Raw genomic sequence first — 20,804 nt, forward strand, 5'->3', positions numbered from 1 at the left:
GCACCCATCATCGTCATCCTTGTCATCATATTCAATGTCCTCTCGTCCTCGTCCTCATCCTTGTCCATGTAATCGCCTTGCCTAATCAGCCCTTCCTTGATTCCTTCCTCATTGCCAAGTTGGTCGTTTGTGTTTCAACTTCTTTAATGTTCTCTTTCGAAAAGGGCTACAGATAGTTAAAAAAATCCCCCCTTTCCAAGAGCACTAAACAGAATGGCAGTCAAACCCAACGAGGACTGTTACAGACCAGCAAATGAATCCTCTTCTCAGAGCTTCAACCATATTTCTATTTCTTTAGAAAAATTGGGAGGAAGCTGTTACAGACAACTGAAAGAAACTAAACTCTAGTTCAGCGTTAAATTTACAACGCTTGAGGGGTTTACGGATAGAGTACTGAATAAGACTCAAGGGAGGTAAGATTTCCAACAAGATAGTGCTCTGGAGAGAAGAATCTAAACCCATTTCAGATCAGGAAGTGAGGAAAAAGCTCAAAATTTTTGTGGGTTACAAGGATAAAACCTTATGTTTCAAAAAATCGCAGCTCCACCATGGCCTCCTGACGCTTTGGGGAGTACCAAGCTGTTGCCCTAGCCGAGCCGAGGACGTGCATGGCGTATTCAAGGGCAAAAAAGTGTTCTTGGCTGTGCGTCAACCTCCCCTGACTCTTCATCAGATCAACCCCAAATCTGGATTCAGCTCGGAAGCTGACTGGCCCAACAAGCTACAATGCCTCACAAATAAGAATATATCATACCCCATTGCTAAAAATTAGAAAAAAGATGATTTTTAGATAATGGGTAGATTCTACCTGCTGCTGAAAGGAGAGGGTCAAATCTGGGCAGATTGAGTAGACTGCATTTGGGTTGAAATCACGACCTTTGATATTGTCTCTGATGAGATGGAAGGAGCCGTGGAGGAGATTGGTTACTGAAGGGCAGTCCAGGCGTGCCTGAAATCTTGTTAGATCGAGAATAAGTTTCTGAAAATGCCCGATTTGGCCTGTGCAGGACACTGCAGCGTAGGAATCTGCAAATATGGACGATCTTTTTTCTGAGAAAGATAAACTTAGAGGTTTGAAATCATGAGATTGCTCTTCCTTGCAAAGGCCGACGGAATTCTCTCCCATGAACGCACAAAGGGCAGCGCCTAAAACAATCGAATTCGCAGAATTAGAAATTGAATCTAAAACAGTAAATGTAAATATCCGTTGGCAAGAGAAAAAAAATTGCTTGCTCATCCATCTACACCATTTCTACATTAAAATACCGCATAAAATATTATTCCACAAGTAAAAACTAATTGTCAGAAATGAAGGGTACTTTGGAAGGCAAGAGGATCTAATTGAGATAAAGTAGTCGCATTTTTCCAAATGATTCCTCACAATATTCATAATTTCTTCCTCATCTAGATACCATTATTATTTACCTGGAGTAGGAAAAATTAATCCTTGTAAATAGAACAGAGAAGGGAGTGGATATCCACAATATGATTATGCACAGAGAGGAAATAAATTAAGGTAGATGTACCAACATAATTTAAAAATATTTTTTCAGGCCATAAAGAAATCACTGCAACATCATGAATCGCAAAAGCCACGAAAAGGAACCACTACACTTAAATATAACAGCGAAGCAATATCAATAATCTATTTTCAACCACAAAGATACAATAACATTCAACAGTGGCGAAGCAAAAAAACTCAATTCAGACCACAAAAAGACAAAACTGATTAACGATGATCGCAGCAAGAGTACGGTGGAAAATATTGTACCCTACAGGAAGGACTAATTTTCATCCGTGAAGGAAATATAGTCATGAGGGTACTGTGGGCTGCCACAACATTCATTTGAGGTAAAGCAATCACACATCACAAATAAATTTCCCAACATAGTGTCCTAACCTGGAGACCATTATCATTCATCTGTAAACGGAAATGAAAATTCCTTGTGAAGAAAAAACAAAAAAAAGAGACGGCGTCTCAAAATATAATTATGCACACAGTGGGAATAAATTGAGTCCGAGGTACAAGATAAATAAATGATGAATAGTTTTTATGGCCGCAAAGAAACTACAACAAAATCATAAATCAATTTCTGGATCACAAAAATCTAAAATTGCGGCAACAATATCATTAATCAATTTTCAGATCCAAAAAAGGGCAAACAGCTTAGTTTAAAATTTGCCGCAAGACTAACAAAAAGGCTTACCGAGGGTCCCAGATACAGAAATATGAGGATCACATTGAAACACGTCAAATGGTTGCTTCATCTTCTTCATTCCATCTCTCTTTCTCCAAATATCAACACTTTTCTTAATGGAGACCACAGCTTTGGCACAAAATCCCGGCAGAAGAGATGGGGGTGCTTCACTAGATTTGGCATGGCAGAAGCTTCTGGGCTGCCCTTTGTTTTGTTGCAAACAGAAATGGTAACCTGCTCCTGAAGTTGAAGGGGTTGAAGCTAAGTCAATGGCCATCGACAAGGGCACATCCCAATAAGTCCCATCCCCTGAAGAGTAAAGACGAGGGGATGCAGCTTCCATCACCAGATCATGTCCAGGAAACTGCAACCGCACAAAAATGAAGATTATTTCAATTTTAAGGAAGTTCTATGTTCATTTTAGTTGAGCTGGAGGAGAAGATTTAACTACATCAACATGGCATCCATTTTAGTTGAGATGGTTGACAAATTACAGATGACATCAGCATCATCGACAGACGTCAAAATCATCAACGCCTATGTCATTATCAACAAGGCCAGTCGATGTAGATGATGAGATTGACGTCGAAGTGGTTGACATTTTTTAACTAGAATGTTAAATAGTTGGGTATGACCTTGATGGCCAGATGATGACTAAAATCTGCAAAATCCCATCAACGTCATCAACCACCCTAAAATTAGTCGACAAAATCGTCAAATTCAATGAGGGTCGCTAACGTTGATGTTAATATTGACAAGTATCCAACACTAATGGCGCCTTGAACATATGGGTCATCTTAGAATTTGTGCTCTTGAAACCAGCATTGGCGGACGATGACTACTTCACCACCTTTCGCTTCATCTCTAAATTTTTGCCATCGTCGTCATCATATATGGGTGAATTGGACGAATGATGATGATAATGACCAACTTGTCACTGCTGCTTGGATAATGAGGATGCTAATGCTGATGCTGATGAGTGCTGCAACCCTGATGATGATGAAACACTGTCGTCTGATGGACATCGATTAGGCATCATACTCATTGTTGTCGCCATCATCATCATCATAAGTTTTTGAGAAGTAACAAAAGATTACTTATGAGATTCAGGAATGAAACACAGGAAGGAAAAGGTCTGCTTCATCTACCGCAGATGCTTACTTGATTTAAGAACAAGAAGATCCTAAGATGAGGAATGACCAATCCAGTCAATGCCAGGCCAGGCCAGAGATGATTGATAGTAAATATATTCAACCCTGCATATAATTCTATGAAAACATTAAGGATGGTTTTTTCAAATAGAAAAAAGTTACTGAAATATCACAATTTTTGGGAATTCCAGGCAAAGACTAGACTGGCCATTACTCATCTCAGGATATTCTTTTTCTTGAAACAAGTAATAATATGCAAGAGACTGATTGTCGACAAATTCGATGAAAAATTTAAGATATTGCCTTGTGTGTGAAGACGGCTTTGTTCCTGTAGCCTTTTCCATCCTCATCATCTCCGTAGGCCTCAAATAACAGAGATGAAGACCGTGAAGCCACGAATTCAGTCCCAAAACCTCGACGGTAAGCATCCATGGCCAATGCTCCCACATTTCTGATCCAAGAGACGGCTCCATTGCTGCCGCTGGATCCGACTTCTTTTGACTCCAGCTTCTTCAAAAGAGAGACAAACTTCTGAAGATGAAATTGCTCCATAATTGTCACCGACCTGCTCAGATTTTGAATTTAACTCAATTAAAGCTAACTGGAGCGAAACAGAATCCTGATATTTTCATCAGCAGTATGTGATTTTTAGATTGGGTGAAATCCAAAGAGTATGTGATTTCTATTTATCTATCGATCATTTTTTTCTCTGTTGATCAGTCTTTATAATTTTTCCGTCAGTCTATCCATCTATCCATTTTTACATCTTTCTATCTCTTTTCTATCAGTCTATCTCTTTTTCTATCCATTTATCTATTTCTACTCCTTACTGTTTCTTTTCCTTTCTCTCTATCTATTTTTCTATCCATCTACCTATTTTACATCTTTCTGTATCTTTTCTATCAGTCCATCTCTAAATTTCTGCAATTTTCTATTCCTTTTTCTCTCTTTTTCTATCCATCTACATACTTTTACATCATTCTTCTATACATCTATCTTTCTATCAATCTATCTATTTTTCTTTCTTCATTTCTATGCATATTTTTGTCTATCTACCAATTTTTTATATCTATCTCTTCATCTATCTATTTTACTGATATATCTAACTATTTTTCAATCAGGATAGTATCAAGACATGCATCCTCCTATGTATCTATCATCTTCATCGCTATCTACCTACCTATTTATTTATCAAAACATGTTTTACTCCATCAACATAATCTATTTATATATAAATATAAATCTGTCAATCCATCTACCATCTTTTCCCTATCTATCTTTCTTTCTATCAGGTGAAAAATGAGCTGAAGAATTCATTCCATGGCTTTTATATTAGCAGACGCCTGGATGACCAACATTGGATGGTCGCCGTCGGTCGGAGGTTGAGGTCGGAGGTCAACCGACGGTCGCCGACGGCCCTCCCCGACGGTTCCCCGTGGTCCAGCCCCCAACGGTTCCCCCGTCGGGGATCCATCGCCCGCGGCCCCCCCCGTCGACGATTCCCCCGTCGGGGGTCCAGCGCACGCGGCCCCCCCGCCGACGGTTCCCCCGCCGGAGGTCCAGCACCCGCTCCCCGGGGGAGGATGCCCGCCGCCACACAGGACGGCTTACTCGGGCGGACCCCCAACCTCCCAGTACCCACTACGGCGACAGCGGAATTCACCGCCGAGCCCCACCCCTCATTCTCTGGCCGAAGGCGAAGTCACCGGCGCCCCCAAACAGCCCCGACAGTCGGACGGCTACCTCCAGCCCCCCCTGGAGGTAGCACGGAACGGCGACTCCGCGCGCGGGGATCTGCGCCCTTCCGATCGCGTGATGTCGCCCGCATGAGACGCGGTCGTGGGGCGGTCCTCGAACACCCACGCCACCCAGCGCGGGCCACGGTGTCCACGACGGACCACGTGTCGCGGGCCAGGGCGAGACAGGAGCCGACCGAGTATGGCCCTCGCGCCCGGGGACCGCGACATCGAAGGCACAGCCCCTGCCCGTGTCGTGGCCGGAATAGCCCGACGCGTAGACAGACACAATGCTCAGCTTCGCCACGGCGACACCTGGCGCGACAACGGCCATCCCCTCCGACAGTTTTGACAGCTGATCGGGGGAGGCCAGGGCGGCGACAAGCCCAACAGCCACCAAGGAGACCCCATCCGACCCGGCCAAGGCGATACAGTCCTCGGGCACCTGCACCCAGCCGTTCTCGTACACGTCTGCAGCGCCGTCCTACACTGCCCCCCCCCCCCCCAGCCGAGCGCACCGAAGTAGATTCGGGTTCAACCGCCATACCGGCACAGGCGGTCTCGTCACAGCGGCGTCAATCCTATGCAGAAGCAACTAGAGCAACGCTGGCCATCTTGGGCGATGAGGACGAGAAAGCGGGATGGACTACAGTACAATGCCGCCGACGTCGCCACCCGCCGGTTGATCTCCGGGCCGTCACCAGAATGGGCGAGCAGCGGTGTTTTCGGTGCCTCTCACGAGGTCATATGATTCGGGAGTGCCGGGAACCGGTTGTCTGCTGCCTATGCCTCCGTTCGGGGCACCGCCAGGCCGCCTGCCCGAACGCACGGATACGCCACCGAGCGCCTGTCTCGATTTGGCCCCCACCAGACCTGCCTATATTCTGCTTGGTTGGGGTGGCGCTTAGTGGCCGGCCAAAGGAGGAACAAGTGCTGCAACACCTCCAGTCCCAGTGGCCAGACATGGAGAGCGCTGATTTTCATCAACTATCCTCGGGGGATTTCTTCCTGCGCAATCTGACGAGGGCCACCTTCCAGGCATTATGGGGACGGGAAGAGGAAGTCAACGGAGGCGGCCGAATCCTATGGCGCAAGCCGACTCCTGCTGATGGGACGAACGAATCCAGCCAACATACTGTGTTTCTTGAACTTCGGGGGATCCCGTTCGGACGCCGGGCATGGGTGCACCTAGACAAGATTACACGGCCTATTGGTTCCCTACGACGGATCATCTCTACCGGCCTCAAGTCAGGCGACCCGAACAGCGTTGCAGTAGAGATTGCAGTCCCCGCGGGGGCGATCATCCCGCCGGCAGTCGTCTTCGAAGGGGATGAGACCGTCTTCATGGCCCAGGTTGTTGTACCCCCTCCCCCTCCGCCGCCACGGTCAAGCCCCGGTCGCCAGTCTCATCTAACTCAAGCAGCCCAAGACTGCGGCCCCGAGGATCCGTCGCTGAAGGCAGACAGTTCCCATTCCAATGGGGAAGGGACCAATCCTACCCCTGCGGCAACTCATCGAAGCAAGACGGCGTCGCCCCATAAATCCCCGACAACAGCGACCTCATTTCCAGCGGCTGCAGTCCCTACACCTTGGCCGGAACCGTCGCCACTAGCGATGGACCAGTCGCCGCCCGTCCAAGTGGTGCAGCAGTATAGCACGGACGCGGGGAGGGTGACTCCCGCTCCATCAGCCGTCACGAGTCTGTCGACCTCTCCCACCTCGGAGATTGAGATCCCCATCGCTGCCAGGGGGACAGTAATGTCGGAGGGGGGCACGGCGGCAGCTCCCCCGCTAGTGCTGCCTCCGACATCTTCGCCGGGGCCAAGCTCAGACCTTGCTACCGGGGACCCGGACCACGCTCAGCCTCCGGTGACGGACAGCTATCTGAGACCCGCGTTGACCCAGCCAGCAGGCTTGGGCGATGCAGGTGAATGCCTCCACGGAGAGGACTGGGACCACAGCAACAGGGTCATCCGGGCGGTAAACATGGGGAGTGCAAAGCGCATGCTAGAGGCGCAGCATCGATACTACAAACGGAAGGGCAGCAACCGGAAACCGTGCACGATCATGTCACGACAGGAGGTCACCACTTACCTGGAAGAGATCAACGGGACCACGGTCCCAGCTGCAATAACTCCAGGCGCGGTCAAGATCGCAGAGGCGGCAGGGGTACACCTAGTGCCTCAGCTTGACGAGGTCCGACCGGTTTCTCCATGAAGTGCGCCTCGTGGAATGTTCAGGGGCTCCGGGATGCCTGAAGGCGAAGGATCATCGGCCAGTATCTCCGAGAATGGGGAACTACAGTGGTCTGCCTCCAGGAAACAATGCTGGAAACGTGTGATGCGCACACTTGGAATGCCGTGGGGCAGGGGCATCTACAGGGCTTCGTGGCACTTCCGGCCACGGGCCGAGCCGGAGGTGTGATGGTGGCATGGTCAGAGGACCTTTACGAAGAAGCTGATCGATGGAGCGGGCGTCATCTGGTGGCTGTAAAATTGACATGCCGCACGGACGGATGGCAATGGGTGATCATATCGGTGTACGGTCCGGCGTCTCCACCCAACCGAGTAGAGCTATGGGAGGACCTGGAGTCGGTGGCGGGGCGATTCCGGGGGCTCCCCCTTCACTTCGGGGGGGGACTTCAATGTCACCCTAGAAGCTGGAGATCGGCCGAATGGCGCGGGGGGGCGCGACTATGGGTCACAACAGCTTTGGGACTTCATCTCCACCGAAGGGCTCCAGGAAATGGGCCTGTCAGATTGCACATATACGTGGCGCAGCTCGGCCCATCCACACTCCCTATCGAGGCTGGACAGATTCCTCTGCTCGACAGAACTCATGGAGGCCTACCCGTCGGCCGAGGTTGTGGCGTTGCCACGACCGCTGTCCGACCACTCGCCTATTGTGTGGCGGCCACGGACGGATGGCCGGCAATCCACTTATTTCAAGCTCGATAGATCAATGCTACGAGAAAACGGGTTCCGGACCGAAGGGATTGGTGGGAGGCATGGCAGCACCCCTCAGTCGTAGCTTGGGATCTCTCTGCCAAGCTGCCCGACCTCCGCTCGTCTCTAAAGGCGACCCAAAAGCAGAGGAGAGTGGAATGGAGCCGCCGTAGAGATGCATCCTTGATACAGGTAAAGCAGTGGGATGACATCGAAGATAGCAGGCCCCTCACGGGGGCGGAGATGCAGGAACGGCGCCGACACAAATCCGTGGTGACGGAAGAGGACTACAAGCGGGAAATGGATTGGCAGCAACGTTCGAGGCAACTTTGGCTCAAAGAGGGGGACGCTAACACCAGATTCTTCCACATGTGCGCCAGCGGGCGGCGAAGGAGGAACCGGATTGCGAGAGTCCGTGTGGGGGGCACGATACACACGGAGGTGACAGAGATAGGCCAGGCTCTTGCACGGCATTTCTTCGCCGTATCTCGGAAGGGACCTAAGCATGTATGGCAATGGTCGGGCCGCGGCGCAGCCACGCTGACGGAGCCCCAAATACAAGGGCTGATTACTCCATTCACCGAGGATGAAGTTGTGGCGGCTATACGGGGCCTCAATACCGAGGGGGCCCCCGGACCCGACGGCATTCCGGTATTCTTCTACAAAGAGTTTTGGCCATCTGTCGGCCCGGATCTGATGCAAACCATGGCACAATTCTGGAGGGGGGAGTCCAACATGGCTCGGCTTAACCGATCCCACGTCGTGTTATTGCCTAAAAAGCAAGGAGCGGAAGATATTGGTGATTTTCGGCCCATCTCCCTCTCTAACTCCATCTATCTCATCGTGGCCAAAGTGCTGGCTAATCGCTTGCGGGAAGTGATTGATGGACTCATCAGCCCCTGTCAGTCCGCCTTCATTCCGGGCAGGATGATGACGGACAGCACCGTCCTGGCGGGGGAAATGGTGTCGGCATGGAAGCGCCGAGGAACCACTGCATTCCTATGGAAGGTGGATTTCGCTAAGGCGTATGATTCCTTGGACTGGGGTTTTTTGTGGGCGGTGCTGCGTCGGCGAAACTTTCCCGAGATGTGGATCCGGTGGGTGAAACTATGTGTGACAACCCACTCCTTCTCCATTCTGCTTGATGGGCGACCCGAAGGGGGATGGATCCAGCCACAACGTGGGGTTCGACAGGGATGCCCGTTGGCGCCACTGCTATTCGTCCTCGCTGTGGACGCCTTAGCCATATGCACTCAGCAGCTCTGTGGGAGGGGACTGCTCCAGGGATTCCAATCTCCTAGCCAGGCCCAGGGAATCCCGCTATTGCAGTACGCCGACGACACGATATTCTTCATCGAGGGATCGGCTGAGGCGGCGGAGACCGTCTCCACTTTACTTGACTTGTTTGCTGATTTTGCAGGTCTTCGTCTCAATCGGCATAAATCGTCGGTTGTGGGATTTGGCATGACATCGGAGATGGAGCAAAGGTGTGCCGCCATCCGCTACCTGGGGCTCCCGCTCTCTGGGGGGCAGATCCGAGCCCGAGACTGGCAACCAGTTATTGATAACATGGAGAGGCGCCTGGAAGGATGGAAGTCAAGGCTGTTGTCCAAGGGGGGGCGGCTGGTTCTCATCAAGGCGGTGCTCTCGGCCATCCCAACCTTCTATTTGTCAGTATTCCGAGTCCCGGGGACTGTTCAGACCCGCATGGAGTCCCTTATGCGGCGATTCTTCTGGAAAGGCAGCCAACCAGGGGATTGCCGGGGAGCGGCGCGGGTGGCTTGGAAGGACGTATGCCGACCTACCAGAGCCGGAGGCCTCGGCATTCGAGACCTGCAGCTCTCCAATCAGGCACTCCTATCTAAATGGGTATGCCGGTTGCTCCAGCCATCGGAAAGTCTAGCGCCTCAGATCCTTCGAGATGCCTACGGCACCAGCCTGGATTGGCACAACCTGGGTGGCTGACAACGCAGGCCGTCTGCGTTCTGGCGAGGTGTTGCACAGGTCGCCCAACTGACTCAGCAGTACTACGCCCCCCAGATTGGCGATGGGAGGACATTTCGATTTTGGCTCGATGATTGGTCGGGGCAAGGGAGGGTAAAAGAGGCATACCCCCGTCTGTTCGCACTAGCGCAGGATCCGGGTGCTACGGTCCGGGAGTGCTGGCGCGGGGGATGGTCGCCAACCTTTTGAGGGCTGCTGTCAGATCAACGGCAGCGGGACCTCCTAGAGCTGCGGCTTACATTGGGGCAGCTTACGCCCAATGAGGACGAGGCCGACCGAGTCGTATGGCAGGGAGCCGCTTTTTCCGCAAAAGCGGCATACACACGACTATGTCAATCCCAGTCCCCGGCTGCCCCAGATCTACCAGGAGGGTGCCGTCTAGTCTGGAAGCGGAAGATCCCCCTGACAGTGAAGATATTTGGCTGGCTGCTGCAGAGATGTCGCCTCACTACGCGCTCTGTACGGCAGCGCTGGCTCCCGGGGGAATCAGCTGAGTGTGGCCTGTGCATGGGTGAAATTGAGGACCGTGACCATCTCTTTTTCCGTTGCCCCCTGGCACGGGAGGTGTGGACTACGGAAGACGTCCCTGGTGTGGTCACCCGAACAGTTGAGTCCTTCTGGACATCGCTCCGGGGAGGACCATACCGGAGTGAAGCTGAATGGCAAAAACTTTTTGCCACCCTATGGGCTTTGTGGCTTCACCGAAATGAGGTCATCTTTCGGAGTCGCCCATCGGCAGCTCTGGCGGTCTTACAAGACGCCAGGGCTATTGCTTCGGTGTGGCATCGCGGCATGTAGCCGTGTTGTTAGTTTAGGAGAAATAGAGAGATGTTGAGGAGAGGAGAAGCTCCAGCCAAGGGCGGCGCCTGAGACACAGTCCTGTAGACTAAAAAGAACAAAAACTCAGAAGCTTAGTTTGACGGCTAGGGCTTGGGGCCTTTTAAGAGGCCCCATTACAAGGTCCCACGTGTGAGTCACTTAAAGGCTCACACGTGGGATTTTCCTTAAGTGAAAGTCGAAATAAAAAAGAAAAAAGGACTCCCACATGGGCCACTTATAGAACGTGGCCCACTCACAATGGAGAAAGAAATAAAGTGAAAAGAGAGAAAGAGAAAGAGAGAGAGAGAGAGAGTGAGAGAAAGAGAGAGAGAGAGAGAGAGAGTGAGGGAGAGAGAGAGAGAGAGGGAGAGAGAACGTGGCCCAGAGAGAGACTCGATTCAACACGTGTTTTGATTTCTTGTTTTTTCCGTACACTATAATGATTTACATCGCAATGGCAACGGGGGCACCGATTTACAGTTGACACCCTTTTCTCTTCAAAAAAAAAAAAAAATCTTTCTTTCTATCAGCCAACCTATTTGTCAATATTTCTATGAATCTGCCATACTATTTATCGATCTATCAATCTATCCACCGACCCATTTATGAATCCATCCATCTATCTATCTACATTTTTTGGGAGGATCACCGATTATGTGTGATCTTTCCTATCTTTCTTTCAAAAAAAATCTATCTACATTTCAATTTATGAAAATGCAGGGGGTCGCCAGTAATCCCTCAGATGGAAGGTGTCAGCATGGTGCCGCAAAAAGCCAAAACTGCCGTCGCGGGGCCAGAGGAGGGTGTGAAACCCTAGAAGGGTTGAGGGAGAGGAGAAGATCCTAGATTGAAGGAGGAAGAAGATAATGACATGAGGACCCAAAGGGGTACATAGAGGGTATTTATACCCTAGGAGAGTAAGTAGGAGAGAGAGTACATAATAGGGAAGAAGTCCACACTAACACCCCCCCGCAAGCGAAGTATGGATGTCGTCCATGCCGAGCTTGGACACCGCACGTTGAAGCAGGGGCCGGGACAGTCCTTTGGTGAGGACATCCGCGGCTTGATCCGCGGAGGCAACAAAGTCAAGGTCGAAGATGCCTTCGTCCATCCGCTCCTTGAAGAAGTAGCGGTTGCGCTCCATGTGCTTGATCTTTCCCTGCTGGCCAGGGTTCTGGGCCAACGCAATCGCCGACTTGTTGTCGCAGTAGAAATGGATCGGGCCGGAGTACTCCACCCGAAGGTCATGGAGAATGCCGTAGATCCATTGGCCCTCAGAGGCCCCATCGGCGAGTGCCCGGTACTCGGCTTCAGCACTGGAGCGGGACACCTTGTCCTGCTTGCTGCTCTTCCACGTGACAAGACTGCCAAACAGAAAAATGCAGTACCCAGTCGTGGAGCGATAATCCACAATCGAACCGGCGAAATCAGCGTCGGTGTACACCTTCACTGTCCGATCCGTACTCCGTGGGAAGAGCAATCCCTTCCCGGGGCAACCTTTAAGGTACGCAAGTACCCGATATGCTGCCTGGCGATGGATCTCCCGCGGTGAGTGCATAAACTGGCTGAGAAGATTGACGGCGAAGCTGATATCCGGTCTGGTGTGCGTCAAATAGAGGAGTTTCCCCACCAGCTGCTGATACTGGAAGGAATTCACCACAGGCGAGTCGTCCCCTGCACCCAACTTCACGTTTGGGTCAATGGGAGTACTCACTGGCGCACACTCCGTCATGCCCGCAAGGGCCAGCAAGTCAACGGCGTACTTCTGCTGAGACACAAAGATGCCCCGGGGGGCGTATGCCACCTCAAGGCCGAGGAAGTAGCGGAGAGGCCCAAGGGCCTTAACCTCGAACTCCTTGGCCAGAGCAATACCAAGGCGAGTCGCCTCTGCAGAATCGGAGCCGGTGATAAGAATATCGTCAACATATACAGCCAGGATGGAGACGCCGGCGGGAGAATGGCGGAAGAACAGCGACGCATCGCCGTTGCTCTGGGTGTAGCCCTCGGTCTTCATCACGGAAGAGAACCGTCCGAACCACATCCGCGGAGACTGCTTGAGTCCATAAAGAGACTTCCGCAGTCGGCAGACGGTGCCAGGAGGGCCGAGGGCATACCCCGGAGGTGGCTGCATGTAAACTTCTTCCGTCAAGTCGCCATGGAGAAAAGCGTTCTTCACGTCGAACTGTCGGATACCCCAGTGGAAGTGAGCAGCCACTGCCAAGATAAGACGGACGGTGTCCATCTTCGCCACGGGTGAGAATGTCTCGAAGTAGTCCACGCCGTAGGACTGAGTGAACCCTCGGGCCACGAGACGCGACTTGTAGCGCTCGAGGGTGCCATCAGCATGATGTTTCTTGGTGTGAATCCACTTGCAACCCACCGCCCGCTTGCCAGGAGGGAGTGGGACAACATCCCAAGTGTGGTTCTTGAGCAGGGACTGCATCTCCTCGTCCATCGCCGCTTTCCAATGAGGAGAAGCGATAGCATCGGCTAGGCGGCGTGGAATGGGGTCCGACTCGATGCGAGTGAGAAACAGCCGGTAGGAAGTACTCAGCCGGTCGAAGGAGATATAGTGGGACAGGGGATAGCGCGGAGTGCGGGTGCACTCGCGTACCCCCTTCCGAAGGGCGATAGGCCATCCCAACTGATCGTCATCATCGGGAGGAGACAGGGAAGGATCGTCCGATGGTAGAGCGGAAGCGAGTGGAGACGGAGACTCCTCGGGGAATGGAGAAGAATCCGCAGGAGGGAGAGAGGGCGACTCCCCAAGAGGTGTGGATGACGACACACCGGGGGAGAGGGGAGCCGCGGGGGAGGGAGGTGTCGGCGGTAGTGGCGGAACCGCTAACGGGGTAGGCGAGGGTGGCAAGGATGCCGGGAGGGGTAAGGGGGAAGTGGAGGAGTGCTCCGACGACCCCGTAGGAGAAGAAGCCACTGGAATGGAAGGCCGATCAAGTGGGGGAGAAACAATGGAGGAGGGCAAGGGAGCAGTGGGCCCCGCAATAGGAAACGGCTCTAAGTGGGGAGCCGCAAGAGCCTCATCCAACGAGAGGCGGGATGAGGGGTCACCGAAATAGGACTCATGTTCGGCAAAGGTGACGTTTGCCGAGATGAAATACCTCCGAGAAGGTGGGTGATAACACCGGTAGCCTTTTTGAAGGGAGGCATAACCCACAAACACGCACCGGAGGGCACGAGCGTCGAGCTTCGTGCGGGAAGGAGACGTGTCATGCACATAGGCAGTGCAGCCGAAGACGCGAGGGAGCAGGCCGGTCCGAAGAGGCACGCCGGGGAAGGCCTCAATCATCCGATCAAGGGGACTGTGGAACCCCAAGATATCGGAGGGAATGCGGTTGACGAGTTGCGTGCTCGTTAACACCGCATCACCCCAATACGACCAGGGTACCTGGTAGTTCAGCAAGAGTGTCCGGGCCGTGGAGGTGACATAGCCAATGCGACGCTCAGCCATGCCGTTCTGCTCCGGGGTCGCCACACACGAGGATTCATGAAGAATACCCCGTTCGGCAAAGTAGGAGGCGAGATCGGCATTGACGAAATCGCGGGCGTTGTCGGACCGGAATCGCTGAATGCCGCGGCCGAACTGAGTCTGGACGACGGCACAGAAGTGACGGACGGAGGCAGGAACCTCAGATTTCGCCGCCAGCAGGTAGGTCCACGTGTAGCGGGTCGCCTCATCGACGAGAATCAAAAAATAGCGATGGCCCTTTAGGCTCGCCTGTGGGGCCGGTCCCCAAACATCACTATGAACGCGGAAAAACGGCGTCGAGCTGTGGGACACAGACGGAGAAAACGTGGATCGTCGATGCTTGGCCAACTGACAAGCTTCGCAAACAACGGTCTGTAGGTCTAGTCCAGTACACAACGACGGAAATAAACGCTTCAAAGTGGAAAACGGAGGATGACCCAGGCGCTGATGAGCCAACTGGAGCCGTGCACGGCGCTGCTCGTCAACCGGACGGAGGCTACGAGGTACCAAGAAGCACTGCGAGCGGCCCCCATCGTCCAACAGCAGCAGCCCATTCTCGCGTCTAATGGCTGTAGTCCGCCCCCCCTTGTCAGAAAGGAACATGCCGTCAGGTTGGAGGTGAAACGAACAAAAACTGAATCAACCAGGCGCTGCGGTGACATGAGGACGGCTCGCAGGTCGGGGCGTGAAGGGCGTTGCGGACAACACCGAGGCCGTCAACATAGACTGCCCGATACCAGCCACGCGAGACGTCCACCACCGGCCGTGAGAACCGCACGACTCCACTATGCCTCTCGTAGGATACAAACCGGTCGTTGAACGGGGTCATGTGATCGGTAGCCCCCGAATCAAGCACCCAGGTTGTATCCGAGACCAGAGGTGAGTGGAGAGCCGTATGACCACAGTACCACTGATCAGACACCGGAGAGGAGTACGCACCGAAACCGCCAAATGGGCGGAAGACTGGGACTGCATGGCGGCCAGCTGCTCGCGGAGAAGGGCCACATCAGCCTGAAGCTGATCCATGGGTGACGTGGAGGACGGAGTGGCTGCGACCATGGCCTTCGGTCGGCTGCCTTCTTCTTCGTTATCTAACTGCGGCGCCGCAGAAACGACTGCGGTGGCGGGCTTGTTGCAGTAGTTGCATACCACTGCGGAGGCCGGCGGATCGAAGTAGAGGCGGAAGAGGAAGTGGAGGAGGAAGTCGATGGCCGAGTGAGAAGAGCCGTCGAGTCGGGAGAGGGCTCGACGGAAGCCTGCTGCAGCTGGAAGTGACTTTCCTCCTCCTGGAGTTCCTTGACGAGATCATCGATTGACGGGAGTCCTTCGCGTCGATGGAGGGCGCGACGACGAATGTCATCGTATTCTTTGTTGAGGCCGTTTAGGAATCCCAGGAGCCGGATGCGGAGTGTATTCTGATAGGACACGGAAGCCGGGTCATCCGTTGGCAGGTAGTAGTCAACTTCCTCCCACAGCTTCTTGTGGGCCAAGGCATAGTCCGAAATGGACAGTTGGCCTTGACGGAGGTTTTGGGCACGCTGGACAAGGCTAAACAGGCGCCAGTTGTCGCCATCACGGCCACAGTAGGCAGCGGCCTGGTCCCAAAAACCCTTCACAGTCGTCCGGTGCGGGAACTTGTCACGGAACTCGGGAGCAAGAGTGTGAATGTACAGCCAGCCCATGATAAAATTTTCCTCGGCTTCCCATGCCGCGAAGTGTGGATGGGTCGGCGGTAGCGGTCGGCTATGCAGTGTTTGAACAATTGGCGCCTTGAGGGTGGTCTCGATGTACCGACGCCAGTTAAGGATGTTCGGGCCGCGGAGAAGGGTCGACTCCGGGACCATCGGGAGAGGATGGACCACCTTGTGCGACAGCGGTTCCCGCTGAAAATCAGCGTCGGAAAAATCACTAGCAGGCGTCGGCACTAGCGGGGCCACTGTGGTGCTGGCATTGCCGGAGACGGGAGGGTCAACACTGCCGCCCGCCATCAGGCAGGCAGTTGACTGTCAGGGGTCCGCTCGGGCTGGCTGCTCAGGCAGTTCCGCGGTCGGGGCTGGTCGGGCTGCTGGAACGTGCATGTTTGGCTGCTTGGGAGGCTGGTTCTCTCGGGTCTAGCGGCTCGGGCGGCTGGTCCGCTCGGATCGGCTGCTTGGGCTGCGGGACCGTTCATTGCTGGCGGCTTGGGCGGCTGGTCCGCTCGGGCTGGCGGCTCGGGCGGCTGGTCCGCTCGGGCTAGCAGCTCGGGCGGCTGGTCCGCCGGATCGGCTGCTCGGGCGGCTGGTCCGCGGAAGCGACTGGTCCGCTCGGGCTGCTGGACCGTGCAGGGCTGGCGGCTCGGGGGGCTGGTCCGCTCGGGGCGGGCTGCTCGGGCGGCGGGTCCGCTCGGAACTGGCGGCTCGGGCGGCTGGTCCGCTGGGCTGCTGCTCGGGCGGCTGGTCCGCTCGGATCTGGCGGCTCGGGCGGCGGTTCCGCGGTGGGAGACGGTCTTCGGCAAAAACGGTGGTCGTCGGTGGAACCAGGGTCGATTCTGCAGGAAGTTAGGGTTTCCCTTCCTGCAGATTCGAACAGGGCTTTGGTTCACCGGAGTTCCGCCGGGATTAGGGTGATGTCAAGCCCTATACTCAGATGCCCAAGGGCTCTGATACCATGTGAAACCCTAGAAGGGTTGAGGGAGAGGAGAAGATCCTAGATTGAAGGAGGAAGAAGATAATGACATGAGGACCCAAAGGGGTACATAGAGGGTATTTATACCCTAGGAGAGTAAGTAGGAGAGAGAGTACATAATAGGGAAGAAGTCCACACTAACAGAGGGTACAAGTGGTGATGGCAACGCCATGAATACATCTATCAATCTACATGTATATCTGTCTATTTATCAATCATCCTTTTCTCTGTCTATCTATTTGTCAATCTATCCGTTATCAATCAATCTACATACAAACCTACATACTGATCTATCAATCTCTCTATCCGCCAGCTCAATTAACGATATATTATACATTTCTCTCTGTCTACCAATCAATCATCATTTTCTCTATATATCAGTGAATCAACTCATAATGCAATCAATCTATCTATCAGCTAACTTTTATATCTATCCATCTATCTATATATCCATCTATCTGTCTGTCTATCTGCGAACCCATAAATCAATAAATCTATCAATCTGCAAACCCATTTATCAATCAATCAATCAATCAGTCAATCTATCTATCTGTCGATCAACCCATAATGTGATGAATATATCTATCAGCTAATTTTTAAGAGTATCTATCTATAAATCCATCATATATATCCATCAATCCGCCTATCTATCTGCCAAACCAGTAATCAATTTATCTATCAATCAGCGAACCCATTTATCATTCAATCACACAATCCATCTATCTATCAGCGAACCCATTTATCATTCAATCACACAATCCATCTATCTATCAGCGAACCCATTTATCATTCAATCACACAATCCATCTATCTATCAGTGAACCCATTTATGATTCAATCACTCAATCTATGTAAATATCAAACTGCGAACCCATTTATCAATCCATCAATCTATCTATCTGTCGATCAACCCATAATGTGATCAATATATCAATCAGCTAACTTTTATATCTATCTATATATCCATCCTATATATCCATCTATCCGCCTGTATATCAGCCAACCCATTTATCATTCAATGCACTCAATCGATCTATCTATCTGCAAACCCATTTATGATTCAATCACTCAATCTATGTAAATATCAATCTGCGAACTCATTGATCAATCAATCAATCAACCTATCTAACTATCTATCTATCTGCGAACCCATTTTCAATAAATCCAAAAATTCAACCTACTTCCAACCCACGCCAAATGCGGAAGTCCAGCACTCACCAGTTCTCCCTCAGATGGAAGGAGTCAGCGCGCTGAAGCGAAACGCCATGGCCGCCGTTGCGGGGGCCGGAGAAGGAGGGAACGAGCGGCGACGCCATGAATCGGTGCATGAAGTCGAGCTGCTTCGCTCGGGAGAGTCTGGCGCCGCGAGACAGCCCGAGAGGGAAGAGGAGGGTTGGGCCGTCGCCATTGCATCTCTGGCGAGCCGCTAAGCTCCGAGCGACGCCTTCCATGGCCGCCGGCGTCTCCACGTCCATCTCCCACAAGCCCCCCGCGTCCATTGTCCATGTCAGTCGCCTCATCTCGCCTTCTCCTCCCCTTCTTCTCAAAGTCGCCGCCTTGGCAGCTCTTCTCTGCCATGGATGGTGGGCTGAGCTTTTATGAGAGAAATGAAGAGGACCCATTGTCAAAGTTGGCCACTTTGGGCCTATGGGTTCCACTTCGTCCCGTCCTACGTCCCAATTTTTAGAGTTTCGTCTACATCTTTCCCTCCTGGGTTCGTCGATCTCCATTTTTTTCGTCTGAAACCGTCCAGTCCAAGAAATTCTCGTCCCGTCCGACGACCCGGGATGAAACTAGGCGTGCGTCAGCATTAGACCACTCAGAAATTGACACGTGGCGCATCACGTGTGGTGGACAGATAAACCTGTCAGGCCCATACTATACTCCCACACGACTCAGAAACCGTCCCGCCCTCCGTCCAAGACCCCAGATGGAACAGTTATTTCGTCCATGGACGAAGCAATCGTCCGGTCCGGGGACGGGTGGGCGATTCTTCGTCCCGTCCGACGTCCTGGGATGAAACAGGGCGTGCGTCAGCATTAGACCACTCCGAAATTGACACATGGGTACAGCAGGTTCGTCGGCCAGCAGGACCTGTCAAGCGCATACTATTCTCCCACAGGATGCAGATACCGTCCCAGCCCCCGTCCAAGGCCCCAGATGGGACAGTTATTTTATCCATGGAAGAAGCAATCGTCCCGTCCGGGGACTCGAAAATTGACACGTGACGCATCACATGCGTCGGCCAGCTGGACCTGTCAGGCGCATACTATTCTCCCACAGGACCCAGAAACCGTCCCGCCCCCCCCCCTGTCCAAGGCCCCAGATGGTACAGTTATTTCGTCCATGGACGAAGCAATCGTCTCGTGCGGGATTGATCGAATGATTCATCGTCCAGTCAATCGTTCTACGATTCTTTGGTGAGTGTTTCTTAAAAAATAGTGTTGGAATCAATCTCCTGTTATTTAAAAGATTTAATGTTGATGAGAAATTTTTTTTTCTTTAAACTTCATGCAGATAATTTATAAGAAGTTCATGAAGATAAAGATATTCTAATTTTTTGGATTTGGTGATTTTTTAAATAGTGCTGGAATTAATCTCATGTTATTAAAAATATTTATTTTTATGAGAAAACTTTTGTTGTTAAAATTTCATAAATAATATTTGTGACAAGCTCATGAATATGATTTTTTCCAAAAATATTGGATTTAGTGATTTTTTTTAAAATAAGTGACCGGAAGCAATCCCCTTTTATTAAAAGACTTTATGCTGATGAAATTTTTTTTATCAATATTTTATAATTAAAATAATTTATCTATATTTTAATATTTTATAGTTTGGTAATCTTTTATAATGGTAATTAAGAGTCAGATATCTTTTGTGTTTGTAGATATTGAGAATGATACTCGGAAGAAATATTTTCCATGTTTTATGCTTATGTAATATTAAATGAGAACATTTCTAAGAAATATTGATTGAAATCAATAGTAGCCGTTTCTTTCAAGCTCTGTAAGTTAGGCAGAATCTTGCATTGTATTTGTGTGGCCAATATATATTAACAGAATCATCGAATTGATACTAGCCAAATCATGTTTGCATAACACGCACATGAACTTATATTGTTATATTTTACTTTAGAAAATTAGTCATATATGTAAATTTAATATACATTTCACAAAATGTAAGGGAAAATCAACAAATCTATTATGAGTCAAGATGTTTATTATCAAAGAGATTTACATGAACATGAAAATTATTTATTATCTTATTTTAAGTCTAAACTAAGGGGATATCATTCTTTCTCTGTCACTATTCAACTACCAAAATCCCTATTTATCATTATGATTCCTTAAAACAACCAAATATATAAAAATAATGTTTTTCCTGATGTTGTTCCTTTCACCTTAGTTTTCCACATGAAATCTCACGTAATAGATATGGTATTCATTTGGAACATATAATAGAAAAAAGAGCAAAGTAGGACAAAATTAAAAAGCTAAAATAAATTCCATGTACGTTATTGGTACTAGCTAAGTATCAACTGATGGATATTATGCGTCTGTCAATCCAATCACACTAGCATGTTTTTTAAGTTCATTGAATAAAATATTTACATTCATTATTATTCCGTGTGATGTTTATAATGAAGTTCATGAATACGTGCAATGACTTAGTGAATTATGATGAGATCATAATATAGTGATCACTAGTCTTTAAATATGTATTATAAATATTCCTATTTGATGGATACTCCAGATGGACATTGAATTATCTGGATAGAATAACACTAGTTGATCCTA

The 20,804-nt window shown here is 50.8% G+C and overlaps 1 protein-coding gene across 1 annotated transcript; it reads right to left on the reverse strand.

The window, feature by feature from the left end:
* Positions 1 to 439: 439 nt before the first annotated feature.
* Positions 440 to 18,581, reverse strand: PDE320 (pigment defective 320). Its single transcript, XM_078579609.1, has 5 exons — positions 18,223 to 18,581; positions 3,653 to 3,914; positions 2,208 to 2,562; positions 809 to 1,146; positions 440 to 721 (listed from the first exon to the last, which is right to left on the reverse strand). Exons 1-5 carry the CDS (start codon positions 18,522 to 18,524, stop codon positions 521 to 523), a joined length of 1,458 nt encoding a protein of 485 aa, XP_078435735.1. The 5' UTR covers positions 18,525 to 18,581; the 3' UTR covers positions 440 to 520.
* Positions 18,582 to 20,804: the final 2,223 nt, after the last annotated feature.

The sequence above is a fragment of the Wolffia australiana genome, chromosome 8 (genome assembly GCF_029677425.1).
Source record: "Wolffia australiana isolate 7733 chromosome 8, ASM2967742v1".
Classification (NCBI taxonomy): Eukaryota; Viridiplantae; Streptophyta; class Magnoliopsida; order Alismatales; family Araceae; genus Wolffia; species Wolffia australiana.

Bases quoted from the DNA above. Each gene is read 5' to 3' on its own strand.
- PDE320 (XM_078579609.1), bottom strand. From the start codon at position 18,524: ATGAGGCGACTGACATGGACAATGGACGCGGGGGGCTTGTGGGAGATG. The intron at 2,563-3,652 runs GCAATATCTTAA...GTGCGGTTGCAG, and splicing joins AAGCCGTCTTCACACACAAG to TTTCCTGGACATGATCTGGT. The intron at 1,147-2,207 runs GTAAGCCTTTTT...CGATTGTTTTAG, and splicing joins TTCTGTATCTGGGACCCTCG to GCGCTGCCCTTTGTGCGTTC.